Source organism: Olea europaea, chromosome 17 (genome assembly GCF_002742605.1).
Source record: "Olea europaea var. sylvestris chromosome 17, O_europaea_v1, whole genome shotgun sequence".
Classification (NCBI taxonomy): Eukaryota; Viridiplantae; Streptophyta; class Magnoliopsida; order Lamiales; family Oleaceae; genus Olea; species Olea europaea.
In genome coordinates this window covers 20,468,730-20,496,051 of record NC_036253.1, presented here as the reverse complement: position 1 = coordinate 20,496,051, position 27,322 = coordinate 20,468,730, and the positions used below count along the sequence as shown (strand labels likewise).

General features: G+C 36.3%; 2 protein-coding genes across 7 annotated transcripts; both read left to right on the top strand.

Annotated features, from left to right (window-relative positions):
* Window positions 1–1,584: 1,584 nt before the first annotated feature.
* Window positions 1,585–22,716, top strand: LOC111365382 (DNA-(apurinic or apyrimidinic site) lyase 2). 6 transcript variants are annotated; one of them, XR_002697429.1, is made up of 11 exons: window positions 1,585–1,856; window positions 1,931–2,042; window positions 3,360–3,581; window positions 3,751–3,836; window positions 4,591–4,706; window positions 4,835–4,915; window positions 5,167–5,367; window positions 5,836–5,987; window positions 14,843–15,525; window positions 15,926–16,087; window positions 22,436–22,716. XR_002697429.1 is itself a non-coding variant. In XM_022985878.1 (11 exons), the coding sequence occupies exons 1-10, from the start codon at window positions 1,749–1,751 to the stop codon at window positions 15,707–15,709; spliced, it is 1,824 nt and encodes a 607-aa protein (XP_022841646.1). In that variant the 5' UTR covers window positions 1,585–1,748; the 3' UTR covers window position 15,710; window positions 15,926–21,955. The 6 variants fall into 6 exon arrangements, 4 of the variants coding, with proteins under 4 accessions (XP_022841646.1, XP_022841647.1, XP_022841645.1 ...); XR_002697428.1 differs by lacking the exon at window positions 22,436–22,716 and adding an exon at window positions 21,473–21,955; XM_022985878.1 differs by lacking the exon at window positions 22,436–22,716 and adding an exon at window positions 15,647–15,710 and having other exon boundaries at window positions 15,926–21,955.
* Window positions 18,125–20,888, top strand: LOC111365698. Its single transcript, XM_022986234.1, has 8 exons — window positions 18,125–19,046; window positions 19,184–19,242; window positions 19,339–19,623; window positions 19,709–19,948; window positions 20,131–20,364; window positions 20,418–20,500; window positions 20,583–20,637; window positions 20,793–20,888. Exons 1-8 carry the CDS (start codon window positions 18,125–18,127, stop codon window positions 20,886–20,888), a joined length of 1,974 nt encoding a protein of 657 aa, XP_022842002.1.
* Window positions 22,717–27,322: the final 4,606 nt, after the last annotated feature.

Sequence of the window (27,322 nt, the reverse complement as noted above, 5' to 3'; positions counted from 1 at the left end):
GTTTTCTCTTCTTTTCAACCACACATTCTCTAATAAAATAATATAATATGTAAGTACATTTTTTTTTCCTTTTTAACCATATATTCTCTAAAAAATTATATGTAAATAAAACTTTTTTTTCCCTTTTTTTAAACCATATATTCTCTAAAAAATTATTATTCTAAAATACATTATTCCAATTTTTCATTATAATGGGGGCCAAACAAGGGCTATATGTGAAACGCGACTTTCACGACCCCATAAACTTCTAAAAAAACCAAATAAAGTGTCCTCAGTTTAGGTCCCAAAAAACCTTCCCTAGCCCCCAATTCATTTTTCATTTATCGATTGTTGAGAAGGACGTGAGAAGCTACTATTTATAAAGCCTTATCCCACCAATTGCACCATGTGTTCGAGGTCTCTCTCATTCCAATCTTTCATTTTTGCAAGCTCATATCCACTATTTGAGGAACGAAATATCATCAAACTTCGATGGTTGGTGTACAATTGCAATACCTTTTGGGTTGTATTCGTGTTTGTTGTTCTTCGTTCATCACTTTATTCAATGTTCAATGATATATCCTTCCTCAAATAGTTGGATACATGCATGCAAAAATGGAAGATTGGGATGAGAGAGAAGTCGAGCATATGGTATATTTGGGGGATAGGATTTATAAGTAGTAGTTTCTTGTATCCCTCTCAACAGTGGACTCTATCTTATTACACAATTTAATTGTATGTGGGTGAGATGAGTGAATTGGCAGCTAGGGTCTTTTAGGGCTGAAATTGGAGACACTTTATTGGGTTTGAAAGAAGTTTATGGGCTATGGAAGCCGCGTTTCACATATGATAATTTTGATGAGTTGATGGATTGATTGAATTATAATTTTTTAAGAATTATAACTTGTCACGTTGGATTTTTTGCGATATATTAACAACGAATAAACGAAATATGGCGGACGATGGATGAAGTGCAATATCTCAAAGGTGAGTGACAATTGAGAAATGATTTGAAGTTTGACGAGTAAAATGTGATCAAGTGTAAGGTGGATTTGATTGGGTTGTAATGTTTTTGAACTTGTTACGCAAGATGTTCGTTAGCCACGTCAACAAATAACGTAACGGAAAGGCACTAGATGGCACTGTTGATGGGATGGATAGAGTGCAAATGGGCATAGTTCGGTGAGCACTATGAAGTACTTTAAAAGTTGATGAGAAAATTGTGACCATGTATAAGCTGGATAATTATTGAAACAATTGACTCGAAATAGGGCTTAATCTAAACTTTCCCTCGAAAAATAGTGAAAGACGGGAGTTAATATAATCAATGGTCACTGAACTTCACTATAAGTTACTATTTGCTCGCCGAATATTAAAATGTTACTATTTGCTCACTAAACATTACTACAGGTAACTGCTTGCTTATCGAAATTTAAAAGATTACTTATTATTCACCTAAATTTGTATAAAGTTACCCATCAATCGTTCATATTATTTCTATGAGTGTTACCTTTTGCAAAATTTAGTGAACAACGAGTAACTTTATTCAAATTTAGGTGAGTAACGATTAATCTTTTAAATTTCCAAGCTATAACAAAATTAAATGAGCAACCATTCATTAAATTATTTTCAATTGATATTTCGAGCTCTTCGTTCTGTTCATTTCGATTTAAATTTCGGGTCCGGTTGCACTTCAATATCACTTCCTTCTCGTTTGATCGGGGTAGTAAGCTCCATCACCAAACCCTAAACCTATGTTTGTATGACGAATGAAGATAGTGACATACAACGTGAACGGACTAAGGCCTCGCGTCTCACAATTCGGTTCTCTTCTCAAGCTACTCGATTCCCTTGATGCCGATATTATCTGCTTTCAGGTTTGCCCATTTGCTCTTTCCCCCCTATAATGGAAAATTTTATTTATAAATAATTTTTATTGTTATTTACGCAGGAGACAAAACTGTCGAGACAAGAACTGAGAGCAGATTTGGCGAGGGCAGAGGGATACGAGTCTTTTTTCTCTTGCACTCGCACTTCCGATAAAGGCCGCACTGGATATTCCGGTAAACACTGTTTCTCTTTCTATTTGTAGTTATTTATTTAGTGTTACTAGCTTTGTACTAAATAGACTAAGGGAGTGTTTGATAGCATGGAAATGGAAAAAAAAGATGGAATTGGAATTGGAAATTCAACTTTTGGTGTTTGATACCTTATATTTTCTATGGAATTGCATTTCCTGGGTTTCTTGAAACTTGGAATTTTCCTTGTTTTGGTGGAATTATATGGTGAGAATTCAAATTCCACCCTACTGTAGCATTTTTTTTTTTTGTTGGTAATGGAAACCAATTCTAAGAATTATTGTAAAAAGATATTTTCCTTTAATTGACAATTTTCATGTAAAACAAAGCCAAACGAACATAAAAAAAACACTTTTATTTCAACATTTTCCACTTGAAAAATTATACCAATCAAACACAATAATTTACAATTCCCAGGAAAACAATTCTAGGCAATTCAATTCGTGGAATTCATTTTCTAGACAATTCAATTCCATTTTTGCAATCAAACGGACCCTAAATGTTAACTGTAGAAGACGTGAAATTTAGATGGGTGTGGACTTAGAAAATGAAATCCATCTTTTTTTTTTTTTTTTTTTAATCAATTCTTCCATACCCGTCTAGCCACTGGCGGACCTATATATGGTCTTGGTGGGTCACTTGACCCTCCAACTTTCAAGAATTATTATTATTATTATTATTTTTGGTGGCTTTTAGTGCCAAAAATCAGATTTGGGCAGTAACTGTAGTTGGGATTTTTTATTAGAATGGAGTTAATTAGAATGGAGTTATAGTGATGACCAAACAATTGAAAGAGTGAGAGTTGAGATTATTTTGTCATCTGCGATATTTAATTTGAAAATTCTTTGGAAATTATTATTTATCATATATGTAAGATTATTTGGAATTTTTTGAGAATTGTTATTTTACATATATGTGTGATTTGTGAATTTTTGACAATGATCACTTGTATGTGCTCATGTAGTATACATAATCTTAACTTTTTAATAAGTTTGATCGTGCCCCACTAACACCAAATGTCTGCGTCTGCCACTGCCGTCTAGGTATTCACATTAAAACTTGGTAAGTTGACAAGTTTCAAAACATAATCAGCTAAAAGCAGCATTGTTAATGGAAAGTGAGAGTATATTTTCTTATTGAGCTATACATCCATGTAAGAGTTTAACGTTAAAATTTGATAAATAAGATATTTTACTGTATGGTCAACTCATACTCTCTTTTCTAGTATGGAAGTACTGCTTAGGAATTGAATATTCCCTTATTGGAATTTGAATCCATTGCTAGTTTTATGGGTTTAATCAGGTGTTGCGACATTTTGCCGAGTCAAGTCTGCATTTTCGAGCAAAGAAGTGGCTTTGCCACTTTCTGCTGAGGAGGGCTTCACTGGCCTTCTTGAGAATTTCTCAGGGTATGCGTCTAGAAGGGATGACTCAGTGGTTGAAGGCCTCGAGGGTTTTTCAGTAGATGAGCTTTTGAAGGTTGACAGAGAAGGGCGTTGTATAATCACTGACCACGGTCACTTCGGTGAGTATAACTATCAGTATTTGTTATTTTACATTCATAGTTTTCAGTAGTCTTACCAAACAATATGTTGGTATCAGTATTTATTATTTTACATTCATGGTTTTCAATCGTCTTACTGAGCAAAATGTTGTATTTGCTATTCAGTGATGAATTATTATCTGGTTTGCAGTTCTTTTCAATGTATATGGGCCTAGGGCTGAATGTGATGATACAGAAAGAATTCAATTTAAGTTCAATTTTTTCAAAATACTACAGGTAAATCTGTTGTTCTATAATCACACAAAAAATGGTCAGTGTTGGTGTTTTGACAATGTTTATCTATGGTTGTTTGGTAAAGTCTTCATATTTCATGGCTTTTGTGAACTCTTTAAACTAAATAAAGTTGGGTTCAAATTGTGTAGTGGCATTAACATTGAACGTTATCAAGACTGGAGATATGTATAGTTTGGAATATGAAATAATTGGAGCTCTGCAAGGAATTAATTTATTCACTGGTCACCACAGTACTGTCATGTCATACTCGGTAGAAGGAAAAAAAAAAAAAAAAAAAAAAAAAAAAAAAAAAAAAAAAAAAAAAAAAAAAAAAGGGTTCAAATTGTGTAGTGGCATTAACATTGAACGTTATCAAGACTGGAGATATGTATAGTTTGGAATATGAAATAATTGGAGCTCTGCAAGGAATTAATTTATTCACTGGTCACCACAGTACTGTCATGTCATACTCGGTAGAAGGAAAAAAAAAAAAAAAAAAAAAGAAAAGAAGAAGAAGAAGAAGAAGAAGAAAACATTGTATCAGTTTCATGTCCAGAAAAGTAAAAAAATTGGATGTTTGTCAGTAAAAAGGTTCCTCAAATTTTTGATTGTTTGGATAATAAATGGCATTGTTCTACTTTTAGGATTAAAATTACTTGAATCACTGTTTTTTCAATTTTTTTTTTAAATTTGAATTTTTTTTATATTGGATATTACGCTCTACGCTTCCATATTCATTTTAGTAATTTTGCTTTAGAGAAGATGGGATTGCCTTCTGTGTCGGGGTCGCAGGGTATTTGTAGTTGGGGATCTCAACATTGCTCCTGGTGCTATAGATCGATGTGATGCTGGACCAGAGTTTGAGAAAAACGAGTGAGTTACTGGCTAATGACATTTTCTTCTTGACAAAATCACATACTGCATGTCTATTGATGCCTTCTCTTGGATTCGGTACAACCATAAGGTCACATGTACTTACCACTTGACTACCTGCATTGCAGGTTTAGAAAATGGTTTCGATCTTTGCTAGTGAGAAATGGGGGACAATTTTTTGATGTTTTCAGAGAAAAACATCCTGAGAGGTGAACATCCCGATTTCGGATTTTGTGTTTATGTGGAAGGATTATGTAAAAGTTGTTTGCAAATTTAATTCACGTAGCATGTGTTGTAGTCAACGTGATTTCTTCACACGTCCATGTTCCTTTCTATTATTTTGATAATTTGCTATTTATAATGTGATCGTTTTTAAGTATTATTGTTGTACGTGATTTACACTTTCTGATATTAAATTGGCCTGTAGAAGATCACTTTCTGATATTAAATTGGCCTGTAGAAGAGAAGCCTACACATGCTGGCCAACGAATTCTGGTGCAGAGGAGTTCAACTACGGCACACGTATTGACCATATTCTCATTGCTGGGCCATGCTTTCACAGAGATGAAAATCAAGGAGACCATAGCTTTGTGTTGTGCCATATTAAAGAGTGTGACATTTTACTGCAGTTCAAACGCTGGAAACCTGGTAATATACCCAGGTATATCTTCGGGATTGTGGACTGGTGTCTGGTGATTATATGATTCTATATTGAAATTTCATGCGAAATGATACTTGTCTACCTTAGTTCCTGGTTGTACTGTGTTTACTATTATTTCCTCTGCAATTGCTTACATGTAGAGATATATAGACATATGTTTCTGTTTAATGTTCTTATCTTTCTTCTGCTCCCCCCTTCCAACCATTTGGTTCTAGAACATGTGCACGTGAGAGCATGGAGATGGCATAATACTTTGTTTATTGATCTGATTCGTGACACAGTTTAGAGCCTTTTAAGCTAAGCTGGTGCATCAGTGGATTATAAAGAAAAAGAAAAGTGAGGTCCATAGGAGATGCTGTCACAATCACAACATATGAATATCATGTTTTTTGCTACCATACAAATGCTCATTAATTTCTTGGCTTGCTGTGATATATTTGTTCTTGTTGTCATGTCTTCCATGCGCAGGTGGAAAGGAGGGAGAAATGTCAAATTGGAAGGTTCAGATCATGTTCCTGTCTATATGAGCTTGGTTGAGATCCCCAATATTCAACCCCATAATACTCCCCCATTATCTACTAGATACTGTCCCCAGGTCTACGGATGTCAGCAGACTCTAGGTGCGAGTCCCTTATTGTTTGCATAATGTGTGTATCTGTGTGTGTGTGGTTGGGTGGGGGGGGGGTCCAAAATATATTTTGAATGTACATTTTATACTGGCCTTCCTGTACAGCATTTCTTGGTTGACTTGGCATGTGTATTTTAATAGCCATTAAAAAATTGTTTGTTGGTGTATTTGTCCAATTAATGATATTACATTGCGAAATTACCAAAGACTGGATGTTTATTATTATAGGAAAAGCAATTAGGAAGTATTTTTATGAATTTTACCTTATTTCCTTGTTTAGTTAAGATTTCGACCACAAATAGGAGTAGGACTTTTGTATTTATTACACACACTTTGGCAATGAATAAATGTATAAAATTCTCTCTCGCCTCTTCTCTTCCTCTTTCTCTTCTCCTTTCTTTCACCTACAATTCTAGTAGTTCGATTGCATCCGTCGTGAATTATCTTTTGATGATCAATTTCATGGGTTTGACTTTGAACATATCAAGCATACAGAAGTGAGATATTCTATTAAGCAGTTATGGGAAAGAATAATGAAAGGAAATTTTCATTTTAGGTGGCCTATCATTAGTTTGTGATGTCCAAAAATGAAATGAAGCCTGTTAGTTTGGAGTGGAGGGGATAATTTTGTTGGATTAACTTGGCATATATTAGATTTGGGAATACCTTACACGTTCTGTTCTTCATCCATAGTCAACTAAACTTATTCTGGATCAACTAGAGTTTTACAAACATTTAATTTCCCAAACCTGAGGCCCAGCTTTCTATAAATGATAAAAATATCCCTGAACTATAGAGTGTAAGGTAACATAAAATTTTTGGCAAAACTGAATAATGGCAGCAACCATTGAAGGTTAATCAAGGACATAAAATGAGATAAAGTGGAACAACAAAAAAGTCAGCATTTTGATTCTCTTTTGTATGTATGTAATATTGTTTCCTCACCAAAAGCATGGAGTCTTTTTGATTTCCAGAAAGGCCATGAATAGGTTGATCTGGAGTTAAACGAGGTCAAATAATTGGTGTAAGGATATATTTTATGCAGTTTAGATGGTGTTAGTTGAGTACTTAGAGATTGTTCAATTAAGTGTAGTGATAGTCATGGAAAGTCTATAAATACGGCTGTAAACTTCCATTTCAGGTTGGGGGAAATGGGGGAAGAAAATGAAAATGAAAATGAAAATGAGCTTTGCAGCACTAGAGTTCTATCTTGGGTTTTTGAGATGCCAACCTCCTGTAGGCATGATGTATAAGGCTTCTAGGAGGTTTCTTTTCTTGTTTCCATCTCACATTCCGAATGATTTCTTTTTACAACTTACATGGAACCTAAGTCTTAGAGTCACTAGTAGGCTCTGAATTTTTAGAATTTACATATTGGTCCCTGAACTTTGGCTAGTCTTTCATTTAGGTCCTGAATTTTTGGTTTTGAATAATTTGGCCCTAAATTCGATATTAATGGTTAGTACTCAGGTATGGGTTGTGATAGTGGTGGCCGAAACACTATTATTCCCAAGAAAAAATATCTAGACAACCTTGTAAAATTTTCTAGAATCGGTTAATGGCTGGCCATGTTGGCAAATATTCCCTTAAAGGGAATGGTAGCCATGAAGATGCTTCATTCATGAAGACCGAAAATCTTCAAATTGTCTTCTTATTTGGATCAAGTGCCCTCTATAACTGAAGCTACCTCGTGAGTCTACAAAACGGTTAATATTGGATAACCAGAAGTAGATTAACTTTGAACTGCCGGACATTACATAGGCACAAGATGAAGTGGTAAAGATAGAGTTTGTTGGGGCTGATAGAATTTTGAAGCAGGAACAGACTGCTGTGTAGCCAAGGCTTATGTTGTTGCATGAAAAGCAAATAAAATAAATGTTTCAACATAAGAAGCCGCAGTTGGATGAGGAATAAGTTGAAATGAGGTTTTACTCTCTCAAAGATATTGACATTGTTTTCTTGATTTTAGATGAGTTTTGTGATATGAAAAATGGCCCTTCATTTATTTTATGTTATTTCAACATGGAATTAATGTGTTCCAGCTTTCAGAGGTACAACTAATGGTTTAACTTTTGTCGCACAAAAACGATATTTCCCTCCTGATTGTGTATCTTGATTAAATGGATTGTGATGCTGGATGAATTAAAAGAGAAAGAATAAGCAAGAAGAGAGGGAGAAATCGGAGAGAATGGGATGAGAAAATCGGAGAAGAAGTAGAAATCAGGGGAAATGAGAGAAGGAAGGAGCCATAGTCAACAACCCAAGCATTCTATTCTTTAATTCATCAATTCATCAACTGTCTCAAATACGCAACAAAACAGAAATATATAGCAAAACAAAAACCCTAAAGAGAAGAGCTTGGGCCAAACCCATTATACAAGCCCAATAACAGGAACATAAATAATATTTCAAATAGAATATAACTAATAGTCCAAATAGAAAATAAATAGTAAATGGATGTCTGCATCAACTCTCCCGGGTGGGAGAAAAACTCGACCCCGTCGAGTGGATAAATCAAAATGTTGCAATGAATATGATGCTAAAGGCTCCAAGTCATGCCACGGGAGACGATCTTTCTTGATGACCAAATACCTAAACTCCACAAATGATAATAAAGCTAGTTGTAACTTATCCTCAAGAATATGATCCAATCGAGGAGGATGTCTTTCTTTGTAATCACATACCGATACGGAACTCCTAATAGTAAAAATTCATGCCACTCATCCCCAAAATCTTCATCATTGGTTAACACAATCTGTTTATCTAAAATAACATCAATTTCATCTTTGTGTGCTATGACATTTGTTATTGGAGTGAAAATGGTAATATATTTAGGTTGGGGATCCACATAAAGACGTGGAAAAGGATCATCAAGGAAATTAAAAAGGCCTTTGTAAGTAAGTAAGTCTTCAGTATGTAAAGTGGTGGCCAAAATGTGATGAAAAATCAATGACATGTGCATATGGACCAACATACTTTAAAACTTTAAAAGTACCAGCACTACCGCCAAATATTAAATTCAAAATATCGTTTATGCAAATTAGCTTGAGGTTTATATAATACATTGCTTGCGTCAATTTGCTTATTAATCTCAATATACAAGTCATGAAGATGATGCGCAAATGCTTCAATTGACATCGACACACTAGCATGTGGGGACATGGGAATAAGGTCTAATGGCCGCCTAGACTTAAAACTATGAACAACTTGAAATGGATTCGGATCTAGAGACCGATTTACAGAATTGTTATACGCAATTTGAACAGTTGGGGGAATCAAGTCCCAATTCTCAAGATTTTTCTGGACTAGAGATTTGAATAAATTGCCAGGACTTTGGTTAACGACTTCAATTTGACCATCAGCCTCGGGTTGGTTTGCAGTGGAGAATTTCGATTTAGTGCTAACCATAGGCAACTGGGCTCCTTCAAAGTGACTAGGGAAATTATGGGATACAGAATCTGGAGTCCCAAGAAGAGCCTGGATGCCACCTAAGGAGGTGTCATCACTATCATCGTCAAAATCTTCAAGTTTAAGGTCATATGCTAGATCTTCTAATGACTCTTCTATTGCATTTTTTCGTTCTTCTATGACTAAGGCTCGATTAGGATATTTGGTAGAGATGTGGCCAAAGTCCTTACAGCTGATGCATAACAAGTGAAAGTTCCAAAAATTATACCCTTATTTTCCAAAATTAGAGGAACATTAGACGGGGGAGGTCCTAGAAGGGACTTAACGGGAGGAAGTGAAGCGAATGAAACCGAAGGATGATTGTCATTATGCTTTCTACATGAAGAAGACGACCTTGGGCTGTCACGACCTTTACACTTGTCTTTCCAAAGGGAAGGAATACTAGACTGGAAAGGCTCTATGATAGACTTATGATGAGATGACGCTAATGAGATGGGTGAACGATGGTGATTACGCTTTTCATATGCAGTACTAATAATCAACTCATAATCTCGAGCTAAAGAATAAGCTTGATTAAGAGCGGTGACACCCCGAAAGAAAAGCTCATGCCTAAGATCATCTCTTAGACCTTGTGTAAATCTACTCAAAGTCAAGGCCTCATCCTCAATGACATGACATTTCATTCGAAATTCCTCAAATTGAGCAATATACTTAGTTACTAGTCGATTCTCTTGTGTAAGGGTGTTCCATTGGGTAAAAATTTCATGATCTAAGCAACCATCGAAAGTAGGAGTGTTTAAGTCAATGTCTCTAAAGAAACGCTCCTTACGACGAGGAAGAGAATGAGTACCATGATGACCATGGTCTTGTTCTCGCTCACGAACCTGATCCCTATTTCGATGATCGTGTCGAAAATATTTTTGATAACTTTGTCCATTATGATATTGTCTATTATGAGACGCTTTAGAATTAGTATCAGTCAAACGAGGGGTTCGCTTAAAATTGCTCAACTTAGCAGCTAGGTTCTTTCTCTTCTCACGAGTAGCAGTTATATCTGATTGGACAATCGACAGGCTAGTGGCAAGTTGCACTAATTGTCTAGTGAGTGCATCAAATTGTGAGGGGTCCATGTTTAAAGTAGTAAAGTGACAGGACGACCACTATGCAATTGTACGCAAAGCAACACTACCTAAATGAAATGCAATAGAGAGATCAATATGCAACAAGGACAAACAATTAAAAACAGCAATTTGAAATTCTCTCTCTCTCTGTGAACAAATTTTGGGGTTACGGAATCCAACTATGCAAGCTAATAGTGCTGAGGTGTGTAAATAATAAAGCAAGGGTCCAATTGACTTGTCAAAATTTTCAATCACATAGGTAAATGGGGTAACAATGGCAAGTTAATTCAGTGACTGATTCCAGGCAAGTGAAGTTTGAGGCCAAAGTTATGAGAGCACAGTGACACAAAGACTCTAAATGATGCACTTTTAAAATAAAACAGCAGTATAAACTAATGAGAATTAGGAGATAACGACTCCTTGTTGTCCAGTTGACTGAGGTGGCTGTAATGGTTCTTTGCAATCGATGGAGGCAGTTGGCAAAGGAGACAATTAATTTCTTGATTGATGAAGTCGGTTGTTGTCTGCAATCTTCAAGAGAGTTGTTGAACAATTGAATCGCCGGTCCGTATGGCTTATCCGAGTCAAACAAGCCGTTGTTCCAATTTATATAGTCCCTTAACAAACCGAGGAAGTCCACAGATGCGAATATAAATTCCAATTCTTCAATCTCAGTACCTCAAAATCAACCCGTCTAGTGGTGCAATTGAGGCTTAGAGGCTGTAGTCGATGGTGGATTAAGTGATATGAGATTCTGGACATAGTGAATGCTTCTGCCTAGCTGGAGTTGCCTGGTGTTATAGCAATTGGACTAGCGACAGGGAAAACGGCCAAATTCGGTGAATGTGGGGAGGGAGTCCACCTCGAATGGACGAAAAATGACTGGGTGCTGGATGGCAAGTGATGGGTGGCGTTCGGCGGCGGAAATTGAAGGGATTGGCGGGACCAAATGGGGAGTTGAAGGAGTCTGGGCTGCGGTTGTGATTTGGCAGCAGAGACGAGTTTGGGATTGACGATGTATGCCGGCGACTTGGTTGTTCAATCAACGGCGTTGGGGCGACGACAGCTGGAAGGATGACTGGCGATAATAGTAGGGGAGATGGTTGGGTTTAGGTGGAAATTGGGTGTTGACCGACGGCAGACAGTAACGAGGTTGGAGATGGTAACTGGAATGCAATGAAGTGGGCTGATTGTTGTGATTTGGGCCGGTAATGGGCTAGGTTGAATGGGGTTGCTTTATGTGTGAATAGATTTAGGTTATATGTTCGGGTAACTATGTGATAAATGGGCTGGGGATTGGGTTATTGGCTGGGTTGGATAATTGGGTTGATGTAATGGCCTTATTGGGCTGAATATGAGATGCGGATAATGGCCTCTAGGACTTGGGCTACTTATGATTATGTGGATGTAGATTGAGCCTGAGTAACGGGTTAAAAGATTTGGAGACTAGAATATTTGACTGGGTGTTATAATGGGCTGTTTGGATTAATAATGGATTGTGTGTATGGATTAGGGTTTGCAGGAAGCAGCAGCAGTAACATAGCAATTTGGATTTTTTTTTTCGCGGGTGAACAGTACCCGGGGACGGTACTTTTTTTTTTTTTTTTGAAATTGACAAAATGCTAAACTGAAATTCTGGGCGTAACAGTACCCAAAATGAACAGTAACTTTTTTTTTTTTTTTTTTTTAACTAGGAAAGAAAATTGCTATCTTCCAACAAATCCTTTTCTTTTCTGCCGTTCAACAAGTTTTGGGAATTGGAAAAGAAGAAAATTTTGAATTGTAAGAGAAAAATACCCAAGATTTAGCTCTGATACCAAATTTGATGCAGGACGAATTAAAAGATAAAGAATAAGCAAGAAGAGAGGGAGAAACCGGAGAGAATGAGATGAGAAAATCGAAGAAGAAGTAGAAATCAGGGAAAATGAGAGAAGGAGGGAGCTATAGGCAACAACCTAAGCATTCTATTCTTTAATTCATCAACTGTCTCAAATACGCAATAAAACATAAATAAATAGCAAAACAAAAACTCTAAAGAGAAGGGCTTGAACCAAACCCATTATACAAGTCCAATAATAGAAACATAAATAATATTTCAAATAGAATATAACTGATAGTTCAAATAGAAAATAAATACTAAATGGATGGCTGCATCAGATTGTTTCTTTGCGGATTCCCATATGTAGCTTTTGTAGCTGTGTAATTTGAATTTAACAGTGGATTTCTTATCTCATATCTTTTCCATTCTTTGGTTATGCATGGAAAGATAGAAACAAAAGCTACATAACTTGAATTCAACGTTGGATTTCTTATCTCATGTCTTTTCCATTCTTTGGTTATGCATGGAAAGTTAGAAATAAAATTATTAGAGTTTTAGGTATTTACTTAATCAAGTAGAGTCTAGGTGCCTTTGAGAAATGAATCAAATAAGCCGTTCAATTCAGAGGCTGAGTAACAATACGATAAGGCATCAGTTATCAGTTCAAATCCGATGAGGGGAATTCTGATAGACTTCCTACTTATTAGCTAAAAATAAAATAATGAACTTAGTTTGCTCTACTTGATTGAATTTTCATTAAAGGAAAGAAAGCATGGAGTTTAAATAAATCACTCACAGCGCCTTAAACCATATATTTCTTATCCACTGTAATATCTGTATCTCAAGCACAGGTTGAGGTTCTGCTGATAATGGGAAAAGAAAACAGAACAGCTTCTCATACCAAGAACTACAAAATTACCCCCTTTACTAAAACTTTAGGCTAGTTTTCTCTAGTGTAGGGCAAATGATGCAGAGGCAAAAGAACATATACAAGAAAGCTTCAATAGCTCTGTCAAGACTCAATTATATCACATCTCTAATTAAAATGGGTAAAGAAAAGTAGATGTATGTTTATAGACTCCACAAAATTAGTGTTAGGAGATAGGCTCTTTATAAGCAAACTAATTTAATAAACAAATAAACCTATTCTGGACATTAAGACCATCAAATCATAACATGAACCAACCTACCTAAGGCTCAACTGAAACCATATCGTGAAGGATTCTAGAAAATACAGAGATGTAGACGTAGAAAACACCCCAAAACACTTGATTTAGAGTATCAAACTAATAAATGAATGTCTTCAATGTTCAATTCACAGATTTGATTCAATTCCCTAAATTGTCCTTTTCTTTGATTTTGCTTTTACTGGAGATTACTGTAGCCTGCATCAATTAAGAGTTGGAGTTCAGTTCTATCTTTACTAGCATCCTTGAGTTCTCTTGCATTTACTTGTAACAGGTTGAGTGCTGAGAGTTTTCAATTTCTTCTGTAATATTTAGTCTTGTAGCAGCTTGGGTTGCAAGTAGTGTTTAAATTCCTTTACCAGTTCCGAGTTCAAACTTGTAAATTTGTTTAATAAATTTAAATGCAATTCAATGTTCTTTTTTTATTTTGTAATTATTCAACTAGTTTTAATTTCTCATACTATTTTTTTCTTCAATTACTTTGTTAATTTTATTTCAATTTAATTTGTACAATCTACAGATTATTGTTAAATCTATAATTCTTGTCTTCTGTGTTCTTCTCGTAGCTTCGTTTTCATCATATCCCCATCAAATCCCAATGGTTCCAAACAGTAGCTTTAACCAATTTATTAACATGATAATCCTCTGGAAGTTCACTTCTTGGAAAGGAAAATGATTGGCAATTTCTTTAAAATATTGTAGGTTGATAGGGTGATTCATTATATTTTATTATAGGTCCTGAACAATATATAGATCAAACATGCAAAGCTACAATTTCTTCTTTAAAGAAGTGATCCAATTACTTCAAATGGTAGGAATTTGCATCAATTATTCTATGGCCAAACTCATCTCTACACTAACACCCAAATTGGTTCTATGTATGATGTTACCACATTCCTCATCTTCTTAATCGCTCAAAAATCTGCAGTAAGTGCATGGACTAAAGAGAGCCAACTAGTTTTGTGTCAACATCAAGCATGCTAATCCCCTCTCTTTTTCCTTCAAAATGGTCCCTTTTCATTGGAGAATCTGACCGTTGGAATTATGTTCTGTTTTTTCATTTTTAAGTAATTGATTATTATACATATATCTCTTAGGGTTCGTTGGAATTCCCTGTTGACCAATACTTGGACGATGTTTATTGACTCTTATCTTTTAGTATTAACTTTCTCTACTCGATCTTTGTACAGGAGTAAACTGTTATATCTTTTGAATATGATTTTATTTGAGGACTTCCTAATATTTCCCCCTAGTCTTTACATGAAGCTGTTCTAACTGTAATCTTTTTTATCCATGTGCTATAATTTGACAGTGTCAATGTTAGTTAAAAGGAAATCTGCTGAAGAATTTAGTAGATGTGGAGGATCAAGTTCTTTTTCAGAAGAAAGTACTGTTCTCCAAAGTTGCAATCAGCTTGTGAAACGACCACCACATTCCTGCAGTTCATCTTCATTAAACTTGTCACATGAAGGTGTATTTTCTACACCAGCAGAGGCTCCTGAATGTTATGACAAAGAATCATCTTCTAACTTACCTTGCACTGATATTGATGGTGCTAAATTATTGGCCAGAGTGGAGAACAAGAAGAAAGAAAGACAAAGTAATTGGTCTCAGCTTTCACTAAAATCGTTCTTCCAGTCAAGTAACAGTGACAACTCGAGCAGTTTGTTTGCGGACAATAAGCTCAATCAAGCAAATATCTCTAATCCTTGTGAAACCAATGAAACTATTGGTGAAGGTGGGGAATTTGATGCTCAAAAGGAGTGGGATTTACAGCAAAGTGTGCCAATGCAAGAGGAAAATGGGATTGATGGCTCTGAACCTCTAGAAAATGAAAAGAACAATGTGGCCATAGTAGAGTGGCAAAGGATTCAACAACTGATGCAGAATAGTATTCCTCTTTGCAAGGGTCATAAGGAACCCTGCGTTTCTCGAGTGGTGAAGAAAGCTGGTCCAAATCTGGGTCGCCAATTTTATGTCTGTGCACGTGCTGAGGTATCTATACGTATATTTACCTTCATTCTCTAAAATATTTCTGGTTTGTGTTTGTTAAATGAAGAGAAGAATGTTGTTTGGACATATTGCATTCAGTACACCTCAATTTTTGGCCTTGCAGTGGTCAGGTTCAGATACCTCCAGCCTGTTAGTATCAAAATTTTCTGAAAGCTACCATTTTTGAGGTTGCTTTTTCATACGCTCAAAGAATTATAAAAATTGTATTTGTAATTTGCTTTGTATTGATAACATATTAAGTGGCCTTATTGCATGGCATTAAGGTGCTAGGGTGGTACAGAGATTAAATGCCAGTGCTTTAATGCTGGTGAAGCTATGATCTTGCAATCTTAGTTTTCGTTTTTTTTTTTTTTTTTTTTACCAGCTTTTTCACCTGTCTCAGGGACCTGCATCTAATCCTGAAGCTAACTGTGGTTATTTCAAATGGGCTGCTTCGAAATTGACACGTAAGAGATGACTAGCACAAGGCAATGGTTCATTAGTGCGTAGATCTATTATTAAATTTTGCTAGTGGAGGCCATCTCTGTGCAAACCTGCCATGAAGGTATAAAGTTCTTTAAAGTTTTGAATATTCTGTCTCTCTTTCTCTGATTTTTTGAAAAAAAATCTACTAGTGTTGACATGTATAATGTGGTTGTCAAAAGAAAATCTATGTAATCGAGTCTCTTTTTGGATCCATATTATATTGAAAGCAAAGTACTTTGTCGGCCAACTCATACCTATGGGTGAGCCGCCTCCACCTCCAACCAACAACCATCACCACCTGCCCCTCAAGCTACCAAACTCATCAACCACTAGAAGCCTCTCATCGCCCTCTACAATCTCCCACCAATGCCTGCCCACAATTCCGCTAGAAACAGCTCCAATCTCCAAAACACTGCCCACCCTTACCACAAAACAACCTTCCCCCCTGCTACCCAAGCCGCTGGTCACCACCACCACAGGTGACGGCAAGCCATCCTCTTCACTCCCCGCCATCCCACCTGGCCTCACGCCGCCTAAAACAGCCACGGCCTCCATCGACCCTCTCCAACCCGCAGTCGACCTTCCAAGTGCAGCCCATGTTTCCGGCCACACCCACACCTCGAATCATCCACCAAATTTCTCAACTCCCCTAGCTGCTGACTCCTTTGGAGTATTATCAACAAATTCAAATCAGATTCTCAATGTTCAAAAAGCAGGTACTTTCCAAGTCAGGATTGTGTGATAATGCTGATTCAATTGGTGATCCTTATGTCTTGCAATTGAATAATTCATCACCCAGTCATTCAATTGAGGGTGAATTGGGACAATTGAAACCAAGAACATATGCTAAGGTGTTAAATGGGTTTCAAGTAAATGAATTAGACTTAGATTCGTGCCCTCTGGAATTAAATTATTTTAAGCCTCAGTGTGATAATGGTTGAGTAAAGGTGGTTCTGCCTATTGAGGTGGCTGCCTTAAGTTGTGAAATGTGGAGGGCGACTTTGGTTGGCAAGAAATTAGCTTTTCCTGTAGTAAATTCTTTTCCTCATGAATTGTGGGACAGATTTGGCCTTAAGGAGGTTTTATCTTCAGATGCTGGTTTCTATTTTTTCAAGTTTGATTCTCTCCGCCAAGCTCTATCAGTTCTTGAAGGAGCGCCTTGGCATACGGCTAATAGGCCACTTATTTTGAAGCGTTGGCAACCTAATATGACTTTAGCTAAGGAGAATTTACGTTGCATTCTTGTTTGGGTGAAACTTTATAATATTCCTTTTGAGTAATGGACAGCAGAGGGATTGAGTCATGTAGCTAGTGTTGCGGGACGTCCTTCACGGGCAGATGCGACCATTCTTACACGTAAACGACTTAGCTATGCATGTTTTTGTGTTGAGATTAATGCTTTGGAGGAGTTAGTGGAGGATTTTGATTTCCGTTGTGTGAATAGGGATTGGATAACTATTTGTGCTCAGTTTGAGTGGTCCCCATTAAATGTTCGAAATGTGGGGTATTTGGTCACAATTGCTCTTCTCATGCTAAGCCTAGTGAGGGTAAGAGTAAGCTTATTTAATTGCTAAGGATAAGGTTGGCCCGAGTGGTGTAGCTAATGTGAAACCACCTATCGAGGATGAATGGACCCATGTCTCGCATAAGGGGAAGTCTACAGGTTGTGTTGATTCTGGTGTTGTTATGCCTATTCATGGCATTCATACTTTGGCGGATAATTCTAAGGAGGACCAAGTAGAGGTTGATTTGTTGCCTTCGCATAGTGATCTTGAAAAGCATTTGGTGGTTGCCAAGCTGACTCATGGAGAAATTGATAAGTCATCTCCACCTATTGATCCTGATTTGCAGATGGTGGTATCGAATGTGCCCAACGAGACTACTGAAATTGGGGAAGAAGGGGAAGTTTCTCCAGTTCCACTTACCATTCTAGGTGAAGATAGCGATACTTCTGTCCCTCAGTCTAACACGCTAGCAACAAAAGCTAGAGATTCACTTCAGAAAAAGAAGAATGGGTCGGGGGGCAAGAATAAGAAGAACAAGAAGCATCATTTCCCTAGGGGAGGTAGATGGCGTTAGTCATATTGAGGTTGCGATTCTATCCTTGATTTTAATCATGTTTTTTGGATACTGGAATGTTAGAGGGTTAAATGACCCCCTCAAACAATCTAAAGTAAAGAACCTCATTACCTCCAATAGGCTTTCTTTGTGTGGGTTGGTGGAAACTAAGGTTAAGGAGAAGAATCAAAATAAGGTGGCGAATGCCATCTTCAAGTCATGGAGTGTCCTTACGAATTACAATTGCTCTCCACTTGGTAGAATTTGGATATGTTGGAATCCAAATGATGTAGATGTTTTACTGGTGGGCTGCTCAGCTCAAGCTATCCATGTTCGTGTTAATGCATGTAATGGTACATGGAGTTGTGTGGTATCAGTGGTATATGGGGATAATATCCCAATTAAGCATGTTGATCTATGGGACGATTTAGTAGCTAGGCATGGAGGTTTTGCATATTTGCCGTGGGTGTTCATAGGGTACTTCAATTCTGTTCTCTCCCCGTCCAAAGTGGAAGGTAAGCCTACATGTCAAGATGATCTTGAAAACTGCATGGCAACAGTGGGTCTGGATGATTTGAAGTTTGGTGGTTGTTTATATACATGGACTAATAAGCATGTATCTGGCTCTATTATCAAGAAACTAGATCGTGTATTGGTGAATTCGAAGTGGGAGGATGAGTTTCAGGGATCGGCAACTATTCTCATTGCTAGTGTGTCGGATCATTCTCCTATGGTTGTGAAACTTGCAAAGCTACCGCGTAGGAAGATTCCATTCTGCTTCTTTGATTATTGGATGGATCACTTGCATTTCTTTCCTTTGGTGGCTCGGGTTTGGGGTGAAACAGTTGTGGGAACTTCTATGTTTTGTCTGTGTTCGAAATTGAGAATGCTGAAGCTTGCCTTGAAAGATTTTAATGAGGAGCACTTTTTAGATCTACCTAGGAGAGTCACTCAAGCTCGGTTTGATCTGAGCGTGTTCAGTGTTTGATTCAGCAGTCGCCTTTGGATCCATCTTTACATAGGGAGGTGGCTCGGTTAATATAGGAATTTTGCATGTTGAATAGGGCTGAGGAAGGTTTTTTGAGATAAAAAACTCGTGTTAAGTGGCTGAATTTAGGAGACCAGAATACTGCTTTCTTTTTCAAGGCTATGAAAAGTCACTATGGCAAGAATAAGGTGGTCTCCATTTGTAGAGATGATAGTACTTAATTAGAGGAGTCGTATGAGGTTAGTAAAGTTATTGTTGAATTCTATCAAAATCTCCTTGGACAGCAGCCTAATGGTGAGAGTCTGGATATGGACTTGCTTCGAAGAGCTCTTCCTAAAAGTATCTCAGTGGTGCATAATGAAACCCTTAATAGAGGTGTATCATATGAGGAGATTAAGGAGGTTTTGTTCTCTTTGAAAGATAACAAGGCTTCGGGACTAGATGGTTTTAATGCAGGTTTCTTCAAGAGGACTTGGAGTATTGTGGGAAACGATGTTCTATGTGCCATCAAGTCCTTTTTTGACTCGGGGCAACTATTGAAGCAAGTTAATGCTACTACCATTGCTTTGGTCCCTTAGGTCCCCAAATCCTTTTCAGGTAAAAGACTTTCGACCTATCTCTTGTTGCAATACTATTTATAAATGTATTGCTAAGCTTATGGCCAATAGAGTCAAGATGGTACTTCCAGATATTGTTGGATCTCAACAAACTGTTTTTGTTAAAGGAAGACATATTAGCGATAATATCTTTCTTTCCCAAGAGTTGTTGAGGAATTATAATCGCAGTGGAGGATTGCCTAGGTGTGCCCTTAAAGTTGATATCATGAAAGCCTATGATTCTATTTGTTGGGATTTTCTTTTTGCTGTTTTAAGGCTGCTTGGGTTTTCGGAGAAGGTTGTATGTGGATTTCTGAATGTGTGACTACCACTCGATTTTCAATTTCCATTAATTGTGAGTTGCATGGTTTTTTTGTTGGTGGGAAAGGTTTGAGACAAGGAGTTCCTTTGTCACCCTATTTACTTGTCTTGGAATGGAGGTTTTTTCAGGGTTAATGGGGTTGATGGCTATTGAGCAAGATTTTAAGTACCATTAGAGGTGTGAGAAAGAGAAGATCACCAACTTGTGTTTTGCTGATGATCTTATGGTCTTTGGGGAGAGCTAAAGTTGGTTTTGTATCTCGCATTGGAGACTGTCTCAATCAATTCAAAGCTTTTTTCGGCCTTGTTTCTAACCCAGATAAGAGTAATCTATTTGCTAGTGGTGTTTCATCATATCTCAAGCACCAGTTACTTAATTGGGTTATAAGGAGGGTCTGCTATCGGTACGTTATCTTGGTGTTCCACTTATCTCTACCAAATTGCAGGCTTTAGATTGTAAGGTGTTGGTGGATCGTATTATAGCCAGGGCTAAGAGTTGGACTTGTCGCTCACTTTCCTATGTGGGAAGGTTACAACTTTTTTAGTCGGTGTTATTTTCTATTCATGTATATTGGTCTTCTGTATTTATTTTACCTAAGGCTATGATCAAGCAAGTGGAAGCTACTCTACGGGCCTTCTTTTAGAAGGGTTGTGACCTTGGTACCAGTAATACTAAAGTGGCTTGGGCAAAAATTTGTATGCCTAAGGAGGGAGGCCTGGGTCTGTGGAATATGGAGATTTGGAATAGGGCTTGTATGTTAAAGCACATTTGGTCGGTTTGTACGGCTTCTGCCTACTCTCTTTAGGTTTCGTGGGCATAGTGCTACTTGCTTAAAGGTCGGAGCATTTGGGAATTGAAATGTCCTAGGGACTGCTCTTTTGGAGTTGGAGGAAGATTCTTGGGCTTAGAGACATAGGGAGGGACAAAATGAAATTCAAAATTGGTAATGGTAAACATGCTTCGCTTTGGTTTGATAATTGGCATCCTCTTGGCGCTTTAGAAAAGGTTCTTGGTGAAAGAATCATTCTTGAATTTAGATTCAGCAGATTAGCTAAGGTGGCTGACATTATTGAAGGTGATACTTGGAAGTGGCCTTTAGCTCGTTCCTTAGCTTTTTTTGATTTCATGCGAGGCACGCTTGATACTTTTCGACCAGATAGTACTAGAGAGGATGTCTTGCGATGGGTAGATGATGTACAAGGAGCCTTCTCTGTTCGTAGTGCTTGGGAGTCTCTTTGACCTCGCTGTTCTAGGGTGACCTGGTATCGCATTGTATGATTCCCTAAATGTATTCACTGTCATGCATTTATCCTTTGACTAGCAATTCAAGGTGGCCTCTATACACAGAAAAAGCTTTTTGGCTTTGGCTTAATATAGTCTATGCGTTGTGTGTTGTGTGGTTGTTCTGAGGAGGATTTAGACCATCTTTTCTTTGCTTGCTCATTTTTTGAGCATGTTTGTCAAGCTTTACATGTGAAATGTAACTTGCTTTGGGTTTAGTGATGTTGGCCAAATTCTCTTTCTTGGATGGAGCAATTTCGTGGGAGGTCATTGCGCTGTACTGTTATTCGTTTGATGTTTGCGGCTTTGATTTATGCTATTTGGTGTTAGCGTAATGCTAGGATCCATGGTGAGGCTCCTAAACATGAGTCTGCTATTATTCAGGATATTGTTTCTACTATTTGTGCACGAGTAGATTTATGTAGAGTCTTGGTTCCATCTAATGAAAATAGAAGGTTCCAACGCTTATGGGGTTTTTTTGTAAATATTTTTTCTTGTCATGGCTAGGCTATAAATCCAGGCTCTTGTTATTGATGCTAGGAAGGCATATATTCCTAGCCTTGTTTTCCTGGGGTATGCCCTTGTGATTTTGTATTCTATTCTCACACTTTGGATATAATACACTTGCCTTTAAAAAAAAAAAAAAAAAAAAAAAACTTTGTCAGGAGGCAGGGAGATAATGATATATTTTCAATTTGTTTACACTATTGTTGTCTTTATAGTGACTATCCATATAGACTTTAGCCATGGGTTGGTTGGTTGGTTATCTTCAGAGTCTTTACTATCTAGTCTCTGTTTGATATGAATTTTTTGAGAATAAATTTTGTGAGAAGTGATTTTTTTTTGAGAATCTATAATTATACAATATGAAAAATTATGGAATCACGTCCAAAATTATTCGTTGGAAGGATATGTTGCTGAAAATGAGTGCTAGAAACTGGGACGTTGCTAAGAATAACTAATGCCAAAGTTAAAACTGTTGATGGGGTGGTGAAGTGAGGGCTCCTGTTGTAAATTATGTTTACCTCTCACTTTTGCAATCCACAACTTGTTGATTTCAATAGCTTGAAATTATTCACTAAAATCTGTGGAGTCTACGAGTTTTAAAAGTTGTGTTTTTATGCTTTTAACAACAAAATGTTGGAGGTAGAGGATGAAATGTGCTTTATTTTCCTTTTTCAGTCATATTATTGGTACTTCTACACGGACGGACAGACGGATATCATGAAGTGAAAACTCAGAGCAGACCTATACTAACAAATACCTTCACATATAATTATTGATGATTTTAGGTTGATATAGCTGGATAAAATTGATTTGGGACTTACATATTTCCTAACCTTTTTGAAGGGCATGTCTTTTTTAATTTAAATAAAAGGTCAATTGCATGCAAATGTTAGGGATCAAATGTGTCAAACTTCGTTTATGTATTTCTTACTGGATGATAGATTTTGAACATAAAATTTAAAGAAACAAGTGGTGACAGTCTCTCCAGGATGATGGTTTATATTCAACTATATTTATCAGCTCATCGGCTTGATGGATGGATGGAGATTTATATAGCAATTTCCATCCAATATTATCAAATTATGTTTTATTTAAAATTGGGATCACCCTTCCATTGAATTTAATTGCAACCATGTTAAGAATCGATAATCATGAAATAATAAATTAATAAATCAAATTTATATTTGCTGAAGCCATCGTTAATGTTAATAATAGCAGCTGGATCTTCTCTTTCTTATTCCTCACAAAATATTTGCCGTTAACAGGGGGCAAGTTAATAAAAATCATATGGAGAGGAGAGGGGATCTAGTTTTTTTTATAGGAAATTATCAAACCGTCTCATTATGACTTGAACTCTAATTAGGGTTTACATATATTTTTGGTTCATATACTTAAAATTATCACATAATATAAAATACAACAAACACGGTGTAAAAGGTCTAATGTATCACTTAATAAATTTTGTCCAATTATAAATATTATTATGAGCCATACATTTAACTCATAAAATAAACAATCAAATGAGAAACTTACGTTAGAATTATTCCAGCATTCTTCCACTTGGGTAAGCATTTGATTGCTATAACAAAATTTTTAACACCTGGGTTAGATTACATAGTTAGCCACAAAAATATAGTTTCAATGATAACACTTTAAGCAACTTGACTCGATCCAACAAGAATGTCAATACTGAACATGGAAGTCATTACACTAATTAAGTGATGTAAGATCATTCCATAGTTATAAATGTCAACATCCTTATTGACATGAATTTGCATCTTCCAACCAATGTGGTAGTATGTGGTATAAATTTAGCATCAAATGTGATAAAAAAAAATTGTACTAATTCATATTGGTTCTCATAATGTTTCATATCAAAATGAAGTCATGTCTCCAAAAGAGATTCATCTTATATCTTTATTTGTCATATTTCGAGATTATAATAATATCATAATAAAAGATATAAGTCAAATGTATGCTCAAAATAATTTATGGATAGGGAGAAAATATATTTTATTATTAGAAGAAGGGCTGTATGCGAAAACATATTGGTTGCCTACGTACTTCGTAATGGGATGGAACTCAAAACGTAGTTCTTTTATGTATATACTTAACGCTCACTAACAAAAAAAATCAAATGTTTTCACAATGTTCATATTAACAACATGTGTCTTAAAGATTTTTCGAAGGAGTCCTTTAGTCAAAGGATTTACAATTATTACCTCTGTATTGATATGCTCTATATTCGTCTGCCCTTCCTTGACTCTGTCTATAATCACTAAATATTTGATGTCAATATGCTTTGACCTACTCGAACTTTTATTATTTTTTGAAAAGAACGCTATTGCACTGTTATCACAATAGATAGTGATTGGTTTTGAGATGGGCTAAACAACTTTTAACCCAGTGATGAAATTTCTTAACCAAACGGCTTGGACCATAGTTCCATAACATGCCACAAATTTAGTTTGCGTAGTAGAAGATGCCATTAGAGTCTATTTAGCACTTTTTCAAGATATAGCACCACCGGCTAACATGAAACTATAACCTGAGGTTGATTTCAAATAATCTTGACATCCAGCAAAATTAGAATCTAAGTAGCTTACCTCCTGAAGATGATTTGAATGTTGGAATGTAAGCATATGACCTCCAGTTTTATACAAGTATCTTATAACTTTCTTAGTTGCTTTCCAATATTTCTGTCCTGGATTTGACTAAAACCTGCTAAGGAAACTGATCGCGTAGGGCGTAGGCTATATTCGGTTTAGTACAAATTTGAGTATACATCAAGCTTTGCACAGCACCAGCATATGATATCAACTTCATAGATTCTCCTTCTAGCTCATTCCTTGGACATTGAGCTTTGTTAAACTTATTTCCTTTTCTGATAGTTATATCATCAATTGCAGAGTTCTGCATGTTAAACCTTTCTAGAACACGTCGTATATAAGCTTTCTGAGCAAGTCCTAGCAAGTCACGATTTTTATCACGAAGTATTTTAATGCCAAGCACATAGGAGGCTTCTCCAAGATCCTTCATCTCAAAATTAGCAGACAAAGTTTTCTTTATCTCATGAAGCAAGCCCAAGTTACTAGCAAGCAAAATGTCATCAACATAAGCTGGTTTTGAGGTAGATGCATTGATCAATTGTATTTTCAACAAAACCAAGAGAAGTCACAACCTCATCAAACTTTAAATACCACTGTCAAGATGCTTGCTTGAGGCCATATAAGAATTTGTTTAACTTGCATACCAAATTTTCTTTTCCTTTCACAACAAAACCTTCAAGATGTCTCATGTAAATATTTTCAGAAAGATCTTCATTCAAAAATACCGTCTAACATCCATCTGATGAAGTTCCAAATTATAGTGCGTCTCAATAGTCATGATAATTCGAAAAAAATCTTTGGACGAGACAGGTGAGAATGTTTTAACATAATCAATGCCTTCTCGTTGAGTGAAACCTTTTGCAACCAATCTTCATTTTTTTTTTCTTTTTTTTTTTTTGCCGTTCAAATGATCCACTTGTTATCTATAGCTTTAGCATCTAAAGGAAGTCCAACGAATTCTCCAACATTATTAGTTTCCATAAAATTCATTTCATCTTCCATAGCATTTATCTATTTATCTACCTTAGGATTTGTCAATACTTGATCATAAGTTACAGGATCAATAATATGCCCAATATTAAAATCACTCTCCAATAAATATGTAATATAATCACTGGGCAATGCAGATCTCCTTTTCCTTTGTGATCTCCTAACTTGTGGCTCGAGAACCAATTCAACCGTTGTTGGAGGGATTGGAAGTTCTTCTTGGTTCCTTGGTTCTTCATCAACAATTTTAATTGGTTGAGAACCAACTCCTTCTTGTATAACAGGAACTGGAATAACTATTTGATTTGGTTCTCTCAATGTGGAACTTCCATTATCTCCAAAATCATTCTGCAGAAATTTAACATTAATGGATTCAAAAATTGTAGTGCCACGATTTGGACAGTAGAACTTATATTCTTTTGATCTCTTCAAGTACCTAATAATACTAGTAACCAGGAGTTGATTTTGGGTCTAATTCTTTTCAAAGAGATTATAAATCCCAACTTCAGCTAGACATCTTCAAACTTTAAAATGAGCCAAACTTGGCTTACGTCCTGTCTATAATTAAAAATGTGTCTTTGCAACAGCTTTACTTGAAACTCTATTTATATTTCTAACCATATCTTTCAGAGTTCGATTACGTCTATTAGAAACACCATTCTGCTCAGGTGTAGCATGGTGTATTGAGGCATTATTCCACACTCTTATAAAAACGTTGCAAAATCACCCATGCTTTGAAAAGACTCGTCATATTTTCTGTAGTATTCACCACCATGGTCAGATCTTACAACCTTGATACTAGTTCCACATTGTTTCTCTATTTCGTGTTTGAAAATCTTGAATTTCTCAAGTGCATGAAATTTATCATTAATCAAGTAAACATATCCTTATCCTGAGAAATCATAAATAAAGGTTATAAAGTATTTGTTCCCACATATGGTGGAAGGCAAAGATCCACTAATATCAGATGTATCAAGTCCAAAATATCATTACTCCTAGTTGAACCTTTCCTTGTAAACTTAGTTAATTTTCCTCTTATACAATCCACACAAGTGTCAAAATCAGAGAAGTCTAAAGGGGGAAGTATCTCAACTTTTACCAATCTCTCCTTTCTATCCTTTGAAATGTGATCCAACCATTTATGCCACAACATAGATGGCGATTTACGGATTAAAACTCTTTTCTTGGATACATTGGTAACACAAGAGACTTAACCAAAAGGAGCCGAAGACAATTTATATAAACTATCACATAAAAAGGCCATTCGCAATCAAACGATAATTATAAAACAACTAAACCATTCCATTACCAAAATTAAAGGAAAAACTACAAGCATCAAGTTTTGATATATAAATTAAATTTTGTCTCATTTGTCGTACAAAAACTGTATTTTCCAGAATAAGAGAAAAACCAAACTCTAAATGCAATTTCATTACGCCTATGAATTCAACCTTCATTTGAACTCAATTTTCAACGCTCAAGCTCATTCTCACTTGGCCTCCGTTTGCTTATGAACCCTTGCAAGGAATTTACAATATGAATACTAACTTCAGAGTCTTATCACCAAGAATTCAAAGGCACGTCTACTAAAGAAGACTCAAAATAAACTAAGGCCATAGGAATACCTGCATAACTCTTTTTTCTTTTCCAACCAGCTCTTAAACTTAAAACAGTATTTTTGCCAATGACCTTTCTTTTTGTAGAACTTACATTGATCATTTTTCTTTATAATTTCTTTGGAACTACTAAAATTTTTATTCTGCCGATTGTGGTGTGATTTATTACTCTTACGGAACTTAGGCTTATGGTTATGCGAAGACCCCTTGTTTTGTAATGGCTGAAAAGCTAATTGCACAGTTTCAACAGTCTCACGCCGCATCCTATACTCCTCTTAGGCACACATTGCAATAAGGTCATTTAAATCCCATTTGTCTCGCTGAACATTGTAAGCAACCTTAAGCTGGTT